The sequence below is a fragment of the Oscarella lobularis genome, chromosome 8 (genome assembly GCF_947507565.1).
Source record: "Oscarella lobularis chromosome 8, ooOscLobu1.1, whole genome shotgun sequence".
NCBI lineage: Eukaryota > Metazoa > Porifera > Homoscleromorpha > Homosclerophorida > Oscarellidae > Oscarella > Oscarella lobularis.
The window spans coordinates 1,740,321-1,759,345 of record NC_089182.1 but is presented as its reverse complement, the minus strand read 5'-3'; the positions used below and the strand labels follow the sequence as shown (position 1 = coordinate 1,759,345).

Sequence of the window (19,025 nt, the reverse complement as noted above, 5' to 3'; positions counted from 1 at the left end):
AAAAATTCATGCTGCCGGGATATGACCATTCTCCAAAAGTGAGGCGCAGAGGAGCCTCGTACGATGTTCCAGGCGCAACGAGGTGCCTGCCAAAAAATATTTGACTGCTTAGGGTGACATGGCTGAAAGTGTAGTACTGTAGATACCTGAACCTAGAAACTGAACCAGTTGCTTGGAACTTCACTTTATTTATTTTCGCGTCATTTTAGAATTTAAGTCACGTGGCTATTGATTATGGTACCCTGGACTCTTAGAGTCCTCACCCGTATAGAAGTCACGTGCGAGTTTACACAGCGAAATGGATCTAAAGGAAAAAGTAGAGAAACTCGCGTCGATGGGCTTCGAAGACGAGACGGAAATTCGTCGAGCACTAGCGCTATCTGGAAACGACGTGAGCTTAGCCGTGGCCCGTCTCACGTCATCTCTCGGCGATGGAAACGGCGTCGAATCGCCTTACTACGGCACGAGCGAACCGTACGAGCCGACAGACGTCGAGATGCACGACATAACAGCAAATCGAGCTCAACCGCGAACCGAGGCTCCAATCGGATCGACGACGTCGAACGGCTGGGACAATCAAATCCAATACGAAAGCGGAAGTAAAAAGGGCGGGACTTTAGCGACGACGACGACGACGGCGACGACGTTGAGCGCACATGACGACGTCGAATTTCCTATGACGCATTTGTACGAATTGGAAAGTCGACTTCAAGCCGAGACGTGGTCCGTTCCCATCGGTCCGAACGAATCGTTAGCGGTCTGTCTATTGGCTGCAACAAAAATGGCGCGAAGAGGTCAAAAAATAAATAAATAACATTAATTAATTAATTAATTAATTAATTAATACTATTTTGTGTTTTTTTAGGATTGGCTGATAAAGATGAGGGGTGTGCTCAATTTCAGAAATTTTCTCTGCATAGTTCTTTTGAAAAGGTGATTATATGATGTCGACATTTTTTTTTCTTTGACGTTTTCTTTAGTTGCACACGTCGTTCATGGTGTGTCGATGGGGCTTGGAAGTTCAATCGAGCATTCTCAATTTGACGATATATCTGATTGATTTCATTTGCGAGAGAGTGAGACACTTGCCGGTTCCAGTCAAACTTCTCGGCCTTTTGACCCAAGTGCGCTGCAATACGTCAATTAAAATTATTTCATGCAATTATTGATCGTCATTAGGTTTTCGATCCGGAGTCGGAGTTTCACTACAAAAACAAAGCGAAGCAATTGCCGCATTCGAGCCCCTTTGGTCCAAACGAAGCCTATGCACTGAGTCCCTACTCTGCAAAGGTATCCTCCATAATGTATGAAATCGTTTACTTAGTCTTTGTTTTCAGGAAGCCTGTCAGTGGCTTGTTGCTCTTATAAATTTGGTGAGATTTTTTGGTGTGTTACGTGAACCTTATTGATTATTTAATTAGTTTGGAGAGAAGGGAGGCGTGCACACGATTTTGAGGAAAACCGAAGACGAAAAACTCGACGTGATTGTGAGTGCAGCGCAATAAATAAATGAATAATGATAAAGAATTTGATTAATTAATTAATTAATTAAGGAACTTTCGGCCATGTTGGAACCATTTGGAAAATGCGCGGAATTTTTAGCCACGCCAAGAATGAAAGTAACATAGAACTATACATATATATATATAGCAAATAAATAAAATTATTGATTCATTCTAATGATGTTGCTAGAGACTGTTGAAAAAATCCGTTGATAAATCCTTGGTTTTCATCAATAGCCTGACAGAAGAAGATTTCAAAAACAAAGCACGACAACATTAATCATTATTTATTATTATCGTCATATTTATTATCTCTCTTCATCAGGACGTTGGTCACATGTCCAACCTGTTTGATACGTTGAAGTCGCTGTCGTTTTACGTTCAAGTCGGCGCATCAATCGGCGAAATCGAAGCATTGCGTCTCGAGACGTCGCTGCGCATGCTCAAAACGGCTCATTTCAACGCAAAAATGAACGCACTCAAAGAGGTAAAGAAATCTAATAATACATTCATTTATACGTTTATTACATCTTTTTGGTTTTAGATTGAAAAGTTGGTTGGCGAGGCTCAGAGTAGCGCGCGTCGCTACGGCGGTTCGATGACGTCGTTACGCTTGCAACAGTGGATGGTGGAAAACGACGTGTTGGCCATTGCGTTGGAGGGAAATCTTCACCAGGCTCAATATTGCGAAAGACTCAAGAAATTGATGGAGATTTTGGTGCCGGAATTGACACCTGAAAAATTGACGAAAATTTGGAACATACAGGTAAAGAAAAAAAGGTAGCGTAATAGAACGCTACTAATTATTCTATTATAGAATGGGAAACATCCGGTTGTGGCCGAAAATATTCATTCTGTGATGGCGGCCGTTTCCGTGAAATTTACAACGGAGCAACTCGATCATTTATTCGATTTGATACAGCAGGTTATTACTAATATGTTGAGCGGCATTATTTGATTTTTGACGTCATATTTTTTAGAATTGGAGCAGTGCAAGCGATCGAATTCGTGAGAAACTCGTCACATTTGTTGGTCGAATCGGTCAGGCTGATAAGAAGGGATCCATAGCTACAAAAGTAATATTAATTATTTAATTATTTTGTTTGAATGGGACGCGTTTTTTTTCTCAGGTGTTGGATTTGCTGTGGCAATTGGCTCATCTGCGCGGCCTTTCGCCGGAAATGGTCAAGGAAGCGTTGGACTCTCACATTAAAATTCTCTCCACATCGATGTCCATAAAAGACGAATTGAGAAGAAATTACGCTCTCAAATGCATCGATAATATCAAAAAAGTACTATTCATTAATTGATTAATTAATCGTTCGTGCAAAGGTTCCTTTAGGGTGTTTCTATTTTACCGTCATTGCGACATTTGCAAGAGATACTCGTCGGATTGAAATCGACGTCGCAGTACAACGAAAGATCTCTCATCTCCGATTTGCACAGGCAACAGGACTTGATCAAAATGACAGTCGTCAGCTTGGTCCGATGCCACCGAGAGGCCGTCGCCGTGGCGGGAAAAAGAAAACTTGGTTTGTTATCCGGGACAAACGAAAATGGATTTCTAGTTTGACCGTCTCTCTCTCCATTTAGACATCGGAATCATTGTTATTGGAAAATACACGCACGGAGATGTGAGTAGGGTTTATCCGATATTCTGATATTTGATTATTGTTTTTTTTCTTCTTCTTTAGTTTGTGCATGCGCACTTGGATTTTCTGGCATACGTTCTCAATGCGGGCTATCTCTTCATTCCTCTGATTCGCGTCAAAGACGTCTGGGATACGCTGGTTGTGAACCCGGAAGCGTGCAGTGCCGACAGAGAGGCAAGAGACGCCTGCGCACTTTTAATTCATATAATTATTATTGATTTATTTAGTTTTGTTTCGATTGGCTGGTGAAGGGATTTCAAGACATGGAGCCAAGCGTTCAACGCGACTTGTTTGAGCAGAGAGTCCTTCATTACAGTCCTTCGCAATTGACACTCAAAGGTAGCAGTAATTAATGAAATATAATTGATTAATTAGAGCATTGACCTTTTAGGCTACGCCTGCTTCAAAACGTTTTTTGAGAAGGCGAACACGTATCTTCGCAAAATGAGTGGATCGGGAACAAATTATCCAGTAAAATAAATAGATAAATGACAAGAATAAGGCATTGTGATGTTTTACTTTGTTTAGATTGTTGAACAACGGGATTTGATTGGCCTGGACTACTTATGGCAGGTATGCCCTTATAATGATTAATGCATAATAGTTATACGTTTTCTTCCCCTCTAATAGACGGCTTTGGATAGTCCGTCTCTTGAATTGGCTCACAGAGTCATTGATCATTTAATGCACGTCTTCTATCTCTCTGTCAGTCCAAGACTGAAATCCGTATGAAGAATACATAGCTAATTAATTAATAAAATAATCCGTTTTAGAAACCCCTTGAGTTGCACACGAGCTTCATTAGAGAATGCGATCGCAGACTTCAGGTTCGTAAGACTATTAATCTAAATTAATGATCTCGAATTAATTATTCAAAAAAAAGGACGCTTTTAAGTCTCTCGATTCAATGACTCCCGTTCAGCACGCGATATCGACGGCCACGACCATGGCAGCGGCACCGAGCAGTCCACGAGTAGCAAGCATGAATGACCGGTAACACAATAAAGAAAAATAAATAATTTATTTCATATAATTTCTAAGGTTTGGTCGTTTGAGAGTCATCGAGAGATTGCTATTGTTAGCTGAGACGTACGTGAAAGAAGTCGAGGTGGGGTAGCACATCGTTATTCGAATACGTTTTGTATTTTTATTTTCTTTTTATAGTCGAATGTGACGTCATCGCGTAATTATCCTCCGCACGGATCGACGTATCAGGGCGATCCGCTCGAATTGGAAATTATTTCCGACAGCGCGACGTCAACGGCGGGTAAAATTTTCGTCGTCAAGGTACCTCGAGTCTCAAAAAGAATTTCAATAATAATAATAATTTAATTAGACGAATTCTAATGAGACGTTGATTTCTTTGCGTCGAAAAATTGCCTCGAAACTCAAATGCAGCGTGGACATTCTTCAAGTTTACTACGGCGATCGAATGGTGAGCGAAAAAGAAGTTGGAGATCTTATATTCTAAATAATCCTTCTCCTTGGGGTGAGAACAGCTTCTAAGAAAACAGGACTACATGCTTCTGCATCAGCTCAATTTCAAAGATAAGACCTTCGTTTCTGCCAAAGCCGGAAGCACGTTCTTTACCCAACCAAAGAAAGACCAAGTAGGATAAATAGTTTCTCGCGCGCCTCTTCTTTTTTTACGTGTCTCCTTAGGGGTCCGCTTCTCTACAGAAGCGACGTTTTGTCGCTCTCGAATACGAGAGCCAGTATCCTGGCGTTCTCATATGCAAGGATCCTGAATTGTTTACCAAACTTTACAAGTTTTCCGAGCTCGACGATCCCCTGTGCGTCGTGCGCATGAATGATTTTAATAAGTGTTTAATTTTTGGTCTTTCTCAAGGATTTCGTCGCGAGTGCGAAATCTTCTTTTGCTGCTTCCAGATGATTTGGCGGTGGTTCAGTCCGTCGATTCGCTCACAACGGAAACGGTTTGAATAATTGAAAAATTCCGAAATAATATTTTCATTTCCATACTGCAGTCCTCGTCGGACGATTGTGATAAAATTCTGAGAGACCTTTTCGCGTACAACGAGACGGCTACTTCAGCATTTAAAACACTCTACAACTTGGAAGTAATAGCAATATAAATTGATGCATTATTTAAGAAAATTGTTTAGGTTCTTGCAAGTCGTTTGCTTCCCACGGCGGAAGGAATTTCAGCCAGTGACTCGTCTCAATTTCGAGAGAAATTTTTGAGCGTCAATGGACACAGGTATAGGGAAGAGATATTGCGTAACTTTTTTTATCTTTTTTTTTGTAGACGCATCATTGACGTTTTGCGACGAGTATCGCCTTCGTCGAGCGTGAGCCCAGAAATTCGTCAAACCTGTATGACCATTGCGCTCAGGATCACAAGGTACAACTAATGAAAATTATAGATATTTCTGATACGATTTTTTGTAGGTATCTCTTGTGTGGACCGGAAGCGGTTGCTACAGCCCACGCGGCGGAAGCAGTGGCTGCCGTTCCAGCGGAAGAAGCCGATTCAATGGAAATAGATTTCGATCCGTCGACGTGTCCAGTCGTGGTATTAATTAATTATTAAAACGCTATTTTGAATAAATAGGAGGAACCGGGTCTACGTACTACGTTTAGACGATGGATGACGATGAATTTCTTGACACGGCTACTTGCGTGTTGGACGTCGCTTGGGCTGCAGCCGTTGGTCAGTTTAGCAGAGATAGTCGCGGGGGTTCTGAGTGGGATGAGACTGAAGTGGAGGAAAATCAAAGAGTACGTGATGCGGCGATTGCCATCTCGTTAGTTAAGTATTATTATTAATTGATTTTTTTATTGTGTTTTCTTAGGAGTCTGATATTGCTGTGATGGCTTTGGAATTGTTTGTTTCCTGCTTTGAAATGAGATCGCAAAGCATAAGTAGGTAGCCGATGTAAAATAATTAGGAACTGCTAATTATTTATTTTAGATCTTTTTTTCGAATTGCCGACCATGAAGGAAACGATTATCAATTTTCTCGTGAATTCGCCTTCTGAAAAAGTTTGATTTCACGTGATATAAATAAATAATTAACTATTGCGCAATTTAGGTTCGTGATGGAGCAGCAAAACAATTTTACCGAATAACGGAAATACTTCCGCCAGGTAATTAATATAAAACGAATAGAATTTATTTATTATGACGTCGATTCATAGCCGGAGAACGTAATGGGGATTTGGATATACCGTTAGCCAAGAGACGTATAATAGAATAATTAAAATCAATCGATCGAATAATGCATTGTATGGCAACTTTTTCAGAACGAATCAACGGAGAGATGACGTCACGAAAGTTCTTGCTACAGTGTCTGATCAGCGCTCCGCTTCCTCTTTGGTCAATAGCGGGAACAGTCAGAGGCGCAAAGAAAAAGTGAACAAGGATTAATTCTTTATTATTATTATTGATTCTATTGGCGGGGAACTAGGACGTTGGAACGATGTTCGGAGTATTTTGATTTGAGATGCAAATTGCTTCGAAATCTGTCCAGCGACGAGCAAATGCATCTCGGTGTGAAGCCAGTGGAAATGCTGAAGGAGGAAATGAGCTGGTTAGATAACGCAATTGCAGAACCAGGTAAGGAGAAAAACGTCGAAATTCGATTAATTCAGTATTGATTCCTTAGGAGATCATTGTAGCGAGACGCTTTTAGCCGGTCATCTAAATCTCGTGCAAACCCTTCTGACTTGCAGTAGAGTCGACAAGACGAGATTTGGTAAGTCACTTGATTGAAAAGTGAACGAGTCTCTATTTCTTAATAATTAGATCCCAATTTTGTTAGCAAGCTTCTCGACGTTTTTCTTTTTCCCGCGTCAATGTTTCGCCTTGCCGGCAATCTTCCCGGCCACAGCATCATTCCCAAGTAGAAACGTTGAATTTTTCAAATTGACACCTCCCCGAATAGAGGTTTTTTTTCCCAAAGATGTCGCAGTCGCAAGTCTCGCGAAGCGGCGTTGAAACTGCTCGTGACATTAGCCGAAGGTTGCCCGGAAAATCTAGAGATTTTAGTCGGAAAATTGATTCCAATGCACCACGGCTACAACCCGGAAATAGCGAAGCAATGGGAGGTAAGTAAATCGCGACGGCGAAGAGGAGACGAAGAAAAAATATTTAAATATGTTTAGTTTGAACCGCCCGTCGCTCCGCGCGCTCTCTGCGGCTTCGTTGGAATAAGAAATGGTGGAGCCACGTGCTATATGAACTCTGTCATTCAGCAATTGTACATGCAGCCGGTTATAAGAAACGTAAATTTATTGATTAATAGCGAAGCAAGAAGGCGTGCTCGTTTGACGAAATTAAATTTAGACTCTCTTGTCGTTGGACGATCCGGATATGGGAGAGGACAGGTACCTAACTAATGGAATCCATTGGATTAAATATTTAGTTATTGATTTCTTTTCTTCTCTAGCACGTTTTATCAGATGCAGCAAGTTTTCGGTCATCTTCTCGATAGCCAATTGGAGCACTTCGTTCCGGAGCAATTTTGGACCGTTTTCAAGTTGTGGGGAAATCCGGTCAACATACGCGAGCAGCAGGACGCCTTCGAATTTTTCACAAATCTCACCGACCAACTGGACGAAGAACTCAAAGTCAATACGCCAATAAGAAATAACGACATTAGAGAAAGTATTTGTTTTTAGAAACACGATCGACCGCAGATATTTTCCAAGACGTTTGGCGGTCTCTTCGTCGATCAGATCGTATGCAAGGACTGTCCGCATCGATTCGAGCGACGCGAGACGTTTTGGAGTCTTCAACTCGGAATCAAATCCAGTCACACTCTCGAAGAAGCTCTTCAGCATTTCGTCAAGGGAGAGGTGCTCGAAAAGGACAACGCCTACTTCTGTGAAGAATGCGGGGAAAAGGTCGTCGACGAAATATTTAGTAGTTTAGTATTGATTTTATTTTCTATAGAGGGATGCAACGAAACGGATGAGCATCAAGACTCTTCCTCAACTTCTGGTTATTCATTTGAAACGATTTGGATACAGTTGGGAAGATCAGAAGGCTCTCAAAAACAACGACTACTTCCGGGTACGATAGACGCATTTACAACTTAGTCCTATAACATATAAGTTTTTAAAATTATTTAGTTTCCTTGGACTATTGATATGGCTCCGTTTACTGCTGCCAAAGTGCTTGGAAATGACAGCAATAAGGATGATGAATCTGGGTCTGAGGGGAGCCCGGATCACACTCAAGTTTACAGAATGGAAAACGGAAGTGGGGCGGAAGCGACTCTACAAATGCCGTACGAATTGGTCGGAATTATTGTCCACAGTGGCCAAGCCAATGCCGGTCACTATTATTCCTTTATCAAAGACGTTTGGTAATAAATAAATACGGATTAAATAATTCATATGTTTTTTCTTCGGTTTTAGGGAAGGAGGCAGTGGTGATTGGTATAAATTCAACGACACGTCCGTGGAAAAGTTCGCCATGGATGATTTGATTTTGGAAACGGAATGCTTCGGAGGTCTTTACAAGCCCAAGACAGTAGGCCTGGGTATAAAGATTACTTAAATAAATAAATAAATAAATAAGGTTGATTGATTTGAGGATAGACTCCGTAATGCGTTCCAAAAACGCTTACATGCTTTTCTACAAAGCCGTTTCGTATTCGTCGCCTTTGGACGGGAGTCAGTTGTCCGAGAAGGAGCGTCGCGCGGCCGCCGATGATTCGGAGAAGGATGAATTGAGCGAGTTGACTGCTCTCGTGCAAAAGGGCGAGCAAACCGTCTTGTTTCCCGAGAGAATGCCGGCTAGAATTCAACGAGCCGTATGCATTAATCTGTATTTATCTACGACGAGATTTTATTTTTGTTGATTGATTTTCAGGTTCAAGACGAGAATTTGAGATTCATGCAAAATAGAGACGTTTTCAACATAGATTATTTTAATTTTGTCTTCAATTTGACGTCGGCTAATCAGGCGAGCATAGAAATTGAAAGGATACGATAGCTGTAATTAATGACTATTATTTAGGATCAAATAGTCGAAGATAGTTCCGGAGGTTTGGGCGTGCACAGTCTCCAATTGGCTATTCACTTTCTTTTCAACACATTTTTTCACACCGAAAAACGACTGAGGTAAATATTTTATACACGAATCAAAATTAATGCAACTCATTTAATTTATAACATCAGACGCAATCTTCGAAAATGGACGAATTTAATTGAAAATTTGCTAAAAAGCAGCAGCGGTGCTTGTCAATGGTTCGTTGCCTTTCTCGGCGGAAAAGACGGACTCAGACACATCAAGTCAATAGCGAGAAGAAACGTGCATATCAAAATAAATAAATAAATAATGTATTAGGCCTCTGCTACTCGAATGCCCGTGCGAAGAAAGACGATCGGCCTTCGGTCACATAGTTCGAGTTGCGCTGGAGAGTTACATTTTTCACGGAGGAAATTTGGTGCGTGCGAGAGTGAGAGGCTTATTTCTATTTTTTTATTGTCGTAATTTCAGGTGGAGTCTGAGTGCGATTTTCTATTGGATCATTTGCTGTCGTTGCTGGAAAAGGACGTGGCTGATCATCTCAAAACGTGTTCGCAATATATGACGCTCATGGGCGCCTACGCAAAACTGGTAGATATTATTGAATAAATAATCGATTCGTATTTGAGTTGTTTTTTTTCCTTATAAGAAACCGCCTCAGGGCGTCAAACATCTGTTATCGAAAAACGCCTTTTTGCAATTTCTCGCGTTTCTTATTGGTCCGAGCAAAATTGACGTGAATCTCAGCGAATCGACTGTCGTGGCGGACAACGTGCTCAAAAATCGATAATTTTTTTGCTAATAGTTAAGAAGTTCGTTTTTGTTTAGGAAAATGAAGCGGCGTCTGCTTCGCGTTCGAGACGATGGACGGGACGAACAGTGAAGGAAATAGTTCCTCTTCACTCGGCTCTTCGAATGATGATCACGAGCTGCGATCTTGCTCCTCTCTGCAACAGTAGTTTTTCCCTCCAAGTATTCAATTAAGAAATAGAACGAAAATGTTGTCTAGTTCCTGGAGTCGAAGACGAGTACGATTGTGGCAATAACTCGTATTATTTTGTCGAGGAGGACGAGCTTCTGACTCTTCCCACTCCAGTCCAATTGGCTGCGTTTGGAATTTACCGTGAACGATACACGAAGGAGGAAAGTCGAGCGTTGTGAAGTGGAATGAGCGTCCAAGTCATTTTTGCTTATAATAGGTATTGACTGCTTGTCGCGAAGTGGCAACCTGCGTCGATGACGGAATTCGCTTGGCTTGCTGCTTGAGCTGGGCTAATTGGGAATATTCTATTGCTTTTCTTCAGCAGATTCTGGTCCGCCGCCGTTTGCATAGAAACGCGTTTTTCTGACTCTTCTTCTTTTTAGGGTGAGTTGTCTACTTTGCCGTCGAATGAACTCAGGCCTCTCTTTCAAATTCTCATGTCTGTAATGGTAAGACACTTCATTTTATTTTGTCATTTTTCCTTATTTCTTTGAAAGCTGCTAAACGATCCGCTGAAGCAGAAACGACTTGAATATTTAACAAGAGGCAAAAAGAATCGATCCCTAATCGGTACGAAAATTCGGTTGGTTGTGTATGACTAAATAATTGAATGTGCATATTCTCTAATAAGCCATTATGGAGGAAAGTAGTTCCGATGATGGAAGAAGGGCATATCAGTGCGTCAAATTCTTAGTCAATTTAGCTCTGAAGTAAAATAGATAAATTTAAACGGCATTTACCTCAATTTCTTTTTTTGAGGTGTGAGACTGCGGCCAGTTATTTGAGGCAGAACAAATCGCGACTCAAATGGGCCGTCAAGTGGCTCAACAGACAAATGTTTGACTATTACTGGAACGCCGACTTTGTACCGAACGTCTCCAACGAGTCGTCTCTGAGCAAAACGCTACAACGAACCATCAGTGCCCAAGTAAAGAAATTAATATGTAATAGACATTTATTATTACTGTCTGCCTAAGGATACTCTCGAAGAGGCGAATGCTCTTCTCAAGCAGTGGACTGGGGCTCGAGTGCGAGCTGAATCGGATGTGGCCAGCTCGAGCCAAAGCGATTCGGACACGGAGCCATCGTGTCGAGACGACGAAGGTGAAAAAGATAAATTCGACGACGAGAAAGACATCGATACGACAGAAAAAGACGAAATCGAAATTGTTATGTCGGAAAAGGAGGAAATCGAAACGGAAATAACCGAGAAAGAAGAAGAAGAAGAAGAAGAAAAAGAAGAAGAATGTGAAAAATTAGAAACTGATTTTGAAGCAATCGACGACTAGGAAGATAATTGTTTTGTGTCCTTCTTATTTTGCGATACTTTGGTTAGATAAACGAACTTGATTGTTTAGCAGCAGTACCAATTTAATTAAACAAGAAAAAATTCTATTGGCCGCGTTAGAGACACGTGACCGATGGGTTGAATTCAAAACAGAATATGATTCGACGATGATTCGTGTCTCCGTCGACGATAGAAAGTTCCTGGTACGCCAGATCTAATTCGCCGACGTTTCTATAGTCTTTTCGACGTCAGGTTGCAGTCGAGAAAGACGCCCAGTTCTCCGAAGTCGTTCGCGTGGCGGAGGAAGCGTACAACGATCTCTACAAGCCGGAATCGTAAGCGAAACGCGTTCCCTTTCGCGCGTGCGATCGTTTTTGCTTCTTTCAGGCCGCTGTGCATCGATCACTTTCGAACGGAGGAGGGTTACGATCTCCATTCTCAACTTCGACTCCACCATCTCGAATCGAATCCGCGTCTTATTGCGATTGTCGGAAAAAAAGACGTGGGATTCCAAGACGTGCAGCGTTCTCAGAGTCAGAATAAAATTGTAATTTTCATTAATTAATTAATTACTTTAATTAATTAATCTAATTAAGTAAATTTTTTAGGTTAGTGAGAAGGACGCAGTTGTCACCGTTCAAGATCGAAGTAAAAATAAACGAAGAAAAATTATTGACGCCATATCTTTTCTTTCTAAGGCAAAAACGATGCCGAAGATGACGTCGAAATGGATGATCGATTAGTGTCGTGGCTACGTTTGCATTATGTGGAGAAAAAAGGCAGCGTGCTGTCGCAGACGGGCGTCTATACACGATATTGGAGCGAGGGCTTTGAAGAGGAGCAACAGCGAGACAAGTTCGTCTCGCGCGAACGCTTTGTGGAGATTCTCGCGGCCCTTTTTCCCGGCGTTGAACTCGTAACGAGAAAAAAAAGGTGAACAGGCACGACGCTAGATGTGACGAATAAAAATGTGATTTTTTTGTCTTTAGAGCAGGGAAGCGAAAAACGGTGAATGAGGACATTTATGAAGGATTGGCGGAGAAAGAAGAGCCCGTAAAGGAAAGAGAAAGCGTTGAAAATACTTGTGGTAGGTACTACTCTTTTTCTCGATGTACTTTTGATAATTTTTATGTGCAATACAGCTAGTTACGAGAAGAACGAAGGTGATGACGCCGACGAGGAAATGATTATAGATGACCAAGCAGCTAGTAGCCAAGACGACGAAATTCAAGGTAGCTGTGACAAACACGCTGAGGAGGAGGAAGAGGCGGCAGAGAAAGTGGCGGCGGAGAAAGTGGCGGCAGAGAAACGGGCGGCCGAGAAACGGGCGGCTGAGAAACGGGCGGCCGAGAAAGTGGCGGCCGAGAAAGTGGCGGCCGAGAAACGGGCGGCCGAGAAGAAAAAGGCAGACGAAAGAAGCGAAGATAGGCAGATAGGGAATGCTGCTGAAAAAGAAAAAGAAGTAGATGAGAAGGGGGAGCACTGCATCGGTAAGGATATTCGCGATTCAGCCGTTATCTCATGCTCCGGCCTCGTATTTACAGTTACGAAAAAGACGAAGAAGAGAAAGAGGAGGAAAATGAAGAGGAATTCCTTCTCAAACGAAAACCTGCTCAACAAAATCAAATCGACGACGGCGACGACGACGTCAACGACGATCCCTCAAACGGAAGTCAAAGCCGCCGCCGACGACGACGACGACGAAAGAACGAGAGACGACCAACTTTCTCACATCGTCGACGACAAGTGCTTGTCACCCAAAGCTCGAATCGCCGAAATGAACGAAACCGTTACAAAGTCTCCAACACCAGAGAAACAATCTCCAGCTGACGTTGTCGTCTCTGACTCTCCGGCGAAAACATCGTCGTCTGAGACGACAGCAAAGTCGACATTCGTCCGCAAACGGGGACAATTCGCTTCGAATGAATTTATCGGTAAAGACTGTTACGTGTAAGGAAACGGGAGATGGATCTAGTTTCGTAGATTCATCAGACGACGAAAAGCCGACGTCATCGCCCAAACGTTGTGCGACAATAGAGAACGTTTTGTCGGCTACGAAACCAAAGGAGTCTCATAGCGACGTGGACGTCTCCGACTCTGACTCGGATGCTCCTGATTCCGCGGCGGCATCGGCGACAAAGATATTGGCGTTAACGAAAGACGTTCGGAGATTGAGTCGTAAAGATTTTCGTGTTTTTTAATTAATTAATTAATTATGAGTTATTATTTTTTTGGTTTAGGAAAAGGCCTGGCTAAGGCTAGCCCTTCGCAGGTCGCTTCGCCGAGGGTGGTACAGCATCCGCCGTTGCTGAAACTTGGCAGCCAGTCGACGATTGGACGTCGAAGTGCAATGGCGTCTTCTTTGAAGTTTTCTTCGTTGCCGAAATCTCAGCCAAAGGCTAAGAAGGCAGAAGAGCCCTGAGTAAAAAGTCGTATTTTGAGGAACATTAGTTATTTTGGTTTGATTACAAATGAGAGAACGTGTCGTGTTTTCAGGTATGAAGGGAAATACTATTTGCGGTTTACGAGTTCCGTTAGCGCATGTTCGGAACCGAACACGTGCTCCAACACGCTTTCCTCTCCGATCGACGCCTGGGATTCAGCGCGAGGTACTTAACATAGACGCGCTCGTATAGAGAGTCCGCTGCAATTCACCTAAATTGAACTCACTTGTCCGCTCCGCGCAGAACTAAAAGACGTGTGCTTGCGTCATTTTTCGTTTTAAAATTACTAACACGCAGTCAGCTCTAAAAATCTCACGCTAAACGACCTTTTTTGTCTGTGACTACACATGCTTTGAAAAGTTATTGGGTACTTCCGATTCTGCTTTGATTTCAACTACGTCGTCCGAAGCAATGTAGGCAGGATTGTCAAAATTAAAGTCACCCTTATTGCTTTAAAATAAAAAAAAACACAATTTATCTTATGTACCATATTTTGCCTAAATGTTGACTTACTGAGTCCTTCGGACAAAGAAGACGATAATAATAATAATAATAGCGATCAGAATAGCTGCGCCCACAACAATACCAATAATAACGCCAACTGATATAGTAAATAAAGAATTAATAATAATAATCGTATAAGCACACGACGGGGTTTCTTACTTCCGAGACTTGAATTATCTTTGGAGACCGGTCCAGTAGTTGTTGATACACTGACACAAGTTCTCAAGTCCGGCGACAACGTGTAGCCCAATTGCGTGCACCCGCAAATAGCCCGATCTCCTTCCATTTTGCACACGTCGTCGCAACCGCCGTTCTCCTTGTCACACAAATTCCTAACGTCGCCTAGACATCAAATAGATATATATATATATATATATACATATATAATTGATTATTTTTGACGCACGTAGTTGCTTTGATTGATGAACGACTTTGAGCCCCAACGGTTCGTGCGTCATATGCCTTCTCAAATAACTCACCGATCCACTCATCGTCACCGAAGCTATGGCCTCCTCATCCAATAGCCTCTCAGTCATGTAAAACTTATTCAAAAATAAGTCGAATCCAAACGGTTTTGTGTCCTTAGGAGAAATCCACACGATCTTGACGTCGCTTCCGTCCAAGTTGGCTCGCTGTATGACGTCGCGTCGGGAATCGATCCAATATAAATATCCGCGATTTAAATCCAAGGCTAGACCGTCTGGAAACTCAGGTGACTCTCTCGTTCCCGTGTGAATTCGCGTTCGCTGCTTTCCGTCCAGTCGCGAACGCTCGATTATTCCGTTACTGATACCCCAATCAGAAAAATACACGTGCCTTAATTTAAAAATCAATGTCGAAAACTATTATTATTATTATTATTTATTATTTACTCGTTGGCTGGATCTAAGACGATCGCTCTCGGTTCGTCCAAACCGGACTTGATTATCGTCGTTATCTTTTTTGAAATAAGCTCGAATCGCTCGATTGTCCTCGTCCCCGCGTCCGTCCAAAATAACTGATTATTGATCCAATTGAAAGCGAGACCGTCGACTTTCTGAATTGTTCCCTGCCCCTTATAAAGACGCTCGTGTTTGTCTCTTTCCGTTTCGTTCAGTTGATCCGAAGTCGATTCAAGTGGAGCCTGATATAGAGCTCTGTGTTCATTGTCGATCCAGTAAACGACCTTGTTCTCGTAATTGTAATCGATTGCTACGGGACTGTGTAGACGGCGGACAATGGTTTTGACGCTGCCTCCCGTTAATTCAATTTTATGTATCCCGTCATTGTGGACGTATATAATATACGGAGTTCCTAGGAAATATATATAATATTATTTATTTATTTAATCTTATTGGCTTGCCGGTAGCTCGGCATTGGCTCGAGTGCGTCTTGTGTTCGTCGTCGGGGATCGGTTCGAATCCGGGAAAACAGCTGCACTTGTAGCTCCCTCTCAAGTTGACGCACTGCTGGTGACAGACTCCAAGCAAACACTCATTTGTATCTAGAAATAAATATTTTCATTTAGATGATATCGATATTTTTGTTTGTTTTCTCGCCTTTGCAAGTTCCATCTTGTCTGCTGTATCCGGATTGGCATTCGCAGTGATACCCAAATTTATCATCAACGCATTTCTCATTTCGGCTCAGGGAGCAGTTATTCGCTGCCCGACTCAGGCACTCATCGACTCCTGCACGCAGGTACCGATTAAATAATTTCGACTAATTTCATGACGTACGTCTGCTTTCACATAACTTCTCCGCTTCGTCTTCTCCATTTGGACAGTTCCGGTTACCGTCGCACACTTTGTCCACGGAGACGCACGTTCCGCTTGATTGGCTGCAATGGAATTCGCGATCGCTGCAACTACTGGCTGTCGGCGTCGGAGTAGGAGTCGAGCCTGTGCACAAAGGGACGTGATTCGCGTTTACCGATTCAATAATTCAACGCACAATTCAACTCGTCGTCGTTGTGGAAACAATCTCCGTTTCCGTCGCAGAGCTTCGCGACGGAAATGCATTTCCCGTTGCCGCGGCACGTGAATTCCGAATCCTGACACGGAGCATCCGTGGCTATATATAAAACGTTATGGAGGTATGCACACGCAATGGGAAACGCCTACCGCAATCTTTTTCGTCTGATCCGTCGAAACAGTCATGCTCCTGGTCGCAAACCCAGTCTTGGAAGATGCAATCTCTTTTATCGTCGCAGGAGAATTTGTTTGGAGCACACGGATTAAGAGTTGGCCCAACAGTACCTTTTAATCATAATAGGGACAAATGACTAATGAATCTTTATAGACTACCTGTCGGTTGCGTGCATAGGACTTCGTCTGTTCCATCAATGCAGTCATTTTCGGTGTCGCATCGCCACAGTGCGGGAATGCATTGCCCGCTACGACAGGTGAACTCGTTCGGCGGACACGATCTCGCTATAGTCACGTGACTATTTATATATTTCTAATTAATTTCTAGATATCCTGATCATTACAGCAAGTGGCGTCCGTTTCGTCTGATCCGTCGCCGCAATCGTCTTCCGTGTCGCATTGCCAGTGTTTCGATATGCACTGTCCGTTATGACATTCGAATTGCGACGACCCGCACCGACTCGGACTGGCCGACACGGGACAGCCGATTTCGTCCGATCGATCCCCGTCGCGACAATCGTCCTCGCCGTCGCATTTCCAACTTTCAGGTATGCAGACGCCGCGCGGGCATTTCCACTCATTCGGCGGGCACGTGTGCTTCGCTAAAATTAGAAAAGGGCGGGCGAGCGAGCGCGCGAGCGAGCGCGTGCGCGTTCTATACAACGTCACGACATCCGTCACGTAGCCTACCGCAAAGTCCTTCGTCCTCGTCGGATCCCTTCGTACAGTCCGAATCGCCGTCGCATATCCACGCCGAATCGATGCACGATCCGTCCTCGCATATGAACTCGGTCGGCTTACAGGTATGTCCTAGAGAGAACGCGAGTCATTTCCGGTCCAACGCCCCAAAACGTTCGGCTGGCGTTGCGCCAGACGGCGTAAAAAATTGCTTACCGCAGCCGTCTTCGTCCGAATCGTCGTCGCAATCGAAGTATCGATCGCAACGCCAAGCTCGCGGAATGCATTTGCCGTCGGCGCATTGAAAATCGTCCGAATTGCACGCGGCTGATGATTAACCGAGTTGTCTCGTCGTTTTGACGTGTCGAATGCGCTTACCGTCGAAACGAGGAACGAAAAGAAGAGAGATGAGAAGAAGAAGCAGAGCTCCTACGTTCGTCGTCATCTGTTTCGTCCGCAGGGCGTTCTCGCCTCGCTCCACTCGCGTAAATAAATAGTACGGTACACGGTACGAAGAGATCGAGCGCTCATTGGCTGGCAAGGCAATCACATGCTCGACTGTTGACTTGGCTCATCGCCGACCGGAAATTCTTTGAACGAAGTTCGACTTCGAAAGCCCTTGGACGACAAGTTGATTTGGTTAATTAATCCGGAAGAAGTCTCCGAAGTGCATTTCGTCCTTTAGCTCTCCGAATGGGTATTCTTGTTGAGCGCGGTGAGTGGTAGGGCACGTTTGCGTCAGAGTGGTGCGGCTTGCTTTCTTAGAAGACAGCCTCTTTATATTTCCATTTGCCCGCCTCTTCCGGGATGAACACGATACTGTACCACGCAGCCACAGCGTGATTCCGTGATTCCGTTTTTACACGACTGGCTTCTCTGATCAATGGATAACGGAATCCGATGATGTTGTCGTTTATTAACGATGCTTTTAGTCAGGTCAATTGTTTTTTGAACATAGTACACTATTGAAAAGGTCGACACTTCGGACTTTGGACGGCGATTTTTCCTCTCTTCCTTATTCAAGAGTCAAGGTACATTGCTTTGTTTCCTCGTCTGCCAATTGTTTTGTCGCGTAGTCGTTCCCCCAATCCGACGAGGCAGACGCAGCCATCCCTCTGGGCCGAGAGCGAAAAGAGGCCGCACCTCTGCCGGGGCGATAGAGCGGCCCTACTCTTGGTGGCATGAGTGATAACTACCATCCCCCACTTGGGCAAGACGCTGTGGGCAAAATCGCGGTCCTCCCGGGTCTTGGGTTAATGACTCCCCCCGTGCCCCGGTGGCGAGGGTACCCCCTTTGGGCCTTAAAGGGGTATACTGAAGGCCTCAACCTGCGGGATGATTGGGTGATCCCACCTCCTTGGGAGCTGGAGGTTAACTCGTCTAATGTGCTCTCCTCCGTGCGGCTTGGGTGAAAGTCTGCCCTGGATGACATGGGAGTATGTCACACCCCTTGGACCTGGGGGGAGGTTAGGTCCCGGCTCGCTCTCCTCAATGGGAGTGGGTTGAGAAGAGGACAAGGAGCACCTAAGAAGACGCCGAGGACAAGGAGTGCGGAGCCCACCTCTCTCTCCAATGGAGAGAGGTGGGCAAAGCTCATCTCTCTCTCCAATGGAGAGAGGTGGGCAAAGCTCATCTCTCCCATTTGGGAGAGATGAGCAGCGGGGAGGGGCGCGCGGCGTTCCTCTTCTCGCAACAAATAAGAAGGGTGCGACTATTTTTTGTTCAATTTTTTTACATCCGGGACTTTATTGAATAAAATTTGAACATAGCTTCTCCTACTTTACGTACTCACGCCTAAAATCTACTAGTCGGGTCACCTGACCCGTGAAGGGTCAGGTGACCTGACTAA

The 19,025-nt window shown here is 43.8% G+C and overlaps 3 protein-coding genes and 1 long non-coding RNA gene across 4 annotated transcripts; 3 read left to right on the top strand and 1 right to left on the bottom strand.

The window, feature by feature from the left end:
• Positions 1-284: 284 nt before the first annotated feature.
• On the top strand, positions 285-11,533 carry LOC136189768 (ubiquitin carboxyl-terminal hydrolase 24-like). The gene is made up of 64 exons (XM_065977772.1): positions 285-794; positions 866-933; positions 981-1,124; positions 1,180-1,290; positions 1,338-1,373; positions 1,422-1,487; positions 1,554-1,619; positions 1,693-1,767; positions 1,828-1,989; positions 2,047-2,268; positions 2,320-2,427; positions 2,483-2,578; positions 2,633-2,794; positions 2,845-3,034; positions 3,096-3,136; positions 3,197-3,328; positions 3,382-3,493; positions 3,546-3,625; positions 3,683-3,727; positions 3,785-3,880; positions 3,928-3,981; positions 4,038-4,147; positions 4,196-4,262; positions 4,319-4,441; positions 4,491-4,589; positions 4,654-4,764; positions 4,817-4,947; positions 5,004-5,091; positions 5,143-5,235; positions 5,281-5,375; positions 5,424-5,519; positions 5,567-5,690; positions 5,759-5,896; positions 5,971-6,040; positions 6,090-6,160; positions 6,210-6,264; positions 6,316-6,360; positions 6,421-6,529; positions 6,585-6,733; positions 6,783-6,872; positions 6,923-7,019; positions 7,080-7,224; positions 7,282-7,401; positions 7,463-7,503; positions 7,566-7,746; positions 7,798-8,022; positions 8,072-8,191; positions 8,251-8,486; positions 8,539-8,663; positions 8,722-8,936; positions 8,996-9,088; positions 9,143-9,246; positions 9,304-9,417; positions 9,473-9,572; positions 9,626-9,745; positions 9,804-9,926; positions 9,983-10,109; positions 10,164-10,298; positions 10,355-10,467; positions 10,520-10,585; positions 10,634-10,706; positions 10,768-10,846; positions 10,896-11,064; positions 11,114-11,533. Exons 1-64 carry the CDS (start codon positions 299-301, stop codon positions 11,423-11,425), a joined length of 7,659 nt encoding a protein of 2,552 aa, XP_065833844.1. The 5' UTR covers positions 285-298; the 3' UTR covers positions 11,426-11,533.
• A 39-nt stretch (positions 11,534-11,572) lies between these two features.
• On the top strand, positions 11,573-14,351 carry LOC136190774 (axoneme-associated protein mst101(2)-like). The gene is made up of 10 exons (XM_065979039.1): positions 11,573-11,627; positions 11,677-11,759; positions 11,812-11,971; positions 12,033-12,072; positions 12,123-12,357; positions 12,414-12,511; positions 12,567-12,914; positions 12,969-13,358; positions 13,408-13,602; positions 13,665-14,351. The coding sequence occupies exons 1-10, from the start codon at positions 11,592-11,594 to the stop codon at positions 13,844-13,846; spliced, it is 1,767 nt and encodes a 588-aa protein (XP_065835111.1). The 5' UTR covers positions 11,573-11,591; the 3' UTR covers positions 13,847-14,351.
• LOC136190773 (low-density lipoprotein receptor-related protein 8-like) lies at positions 14,124-17,704 on the bottom strand. The gene is made up of 15 exons (XM_065979038.1): positions 17,555-17,704; positions 17,393-17,503; positions 17,189-17,308; positions 16,843-17,100; positions 16,658-16,783; positions 16,475-16,609; positions 16,305-16,424; positions 16,091-16,252; positions 15,911-16,042; positions 15,715-15,855; positions 15,245-15,665; positions 14,779-15,188; positions 14,532-14,714; positions 14,382-14,469; positions 14,124-14,318 (listed from the first exon to the last, which is right to left on the bottom strand). Exons 1-15 carry the CDS (start codon positions 17,619-17,621, stop codon positions 14,210-14,212), a joined length of 2,583 nt encoding a protein of 860 aa, XP_065835110.1. The 5' UTR covers positions 17,622-17,704; the 3' UTR covers positions 14,124-14,209.
• Positions 17,173-18,954, top strand: LOC136190775 (uncharacterized). The gene is made up of 2 exons (XR_010670618.1): positions 17,173-17,891; positions 17,942-18,954. It is a non-coding gene; the product is annotated as an uncharacterized lncRNA (long non-coding RNA).
• Positions 18,955-19,025: the final 71 nt, after the last annotated feature.

Coding starts and splice junctions, on each gene's coding strand:
- LOC136190774 (XM_065979039.1), top strand. CDS start 11,592: ATGATTCGTGTCTCCGTCGACGATAGAAAGTTCCTG. Junction 11,628..11,676: donor TCGACGATAGAAAGTTCCTG/GTACGCCAGATC, acceptor TTTCGACGTCAG/GTTGCAGTCGAGAAAGACGC. Junction 13,603..13,664: donor AGACGTTCGGAGATTGAGTC/GTAAAGATTTTC, acceptor TTTTTGGTTTAG/GAAAAGGCCTGGCTAAGGCT.
- LOC136190773 (XM_065979038.1), bottom strand. CDS start 17,621: ATGACGACGAACGTAGGAGCTCTGCTTCTTCTTCTCATCTCTCTTCTT. Junction 17,504..17,554: donor TTTCGTTCCTCGTTTCGACG/GTAAGCGCATTC, acceptor GTTAATCATCAG/CCGCGTGCAATTCGGACGAT. Junction 17,309..17,392: donor TTCGGACGAAGACGGCTGCG/GTAAGCAATTTT, acceptor CGTTCTCTCTAG/GACATACCTGTAAGCCGACC.
- LOC136189768 (XM_065977772.1), top strand. CDS start 299: ATGGATCTAAAGGAAAAAGTAGAGAAACTCGCGTCGATGGGCTTCGAA. Junction 3,035..3,095: donor GGCGGGAAAAAGAAAACTTG/GTTTGTTATCCG, acceptor CTCTCCATTTAG/ACATCGGAATCATTGTTATT. Junction 9,573..9,625: donor TTTTTCACGGAGGAAATTTG/GTGCGTGCGAGA, acceptor TCGTAATTTCAG/GTGGAGTCTGAGTGCGATTT.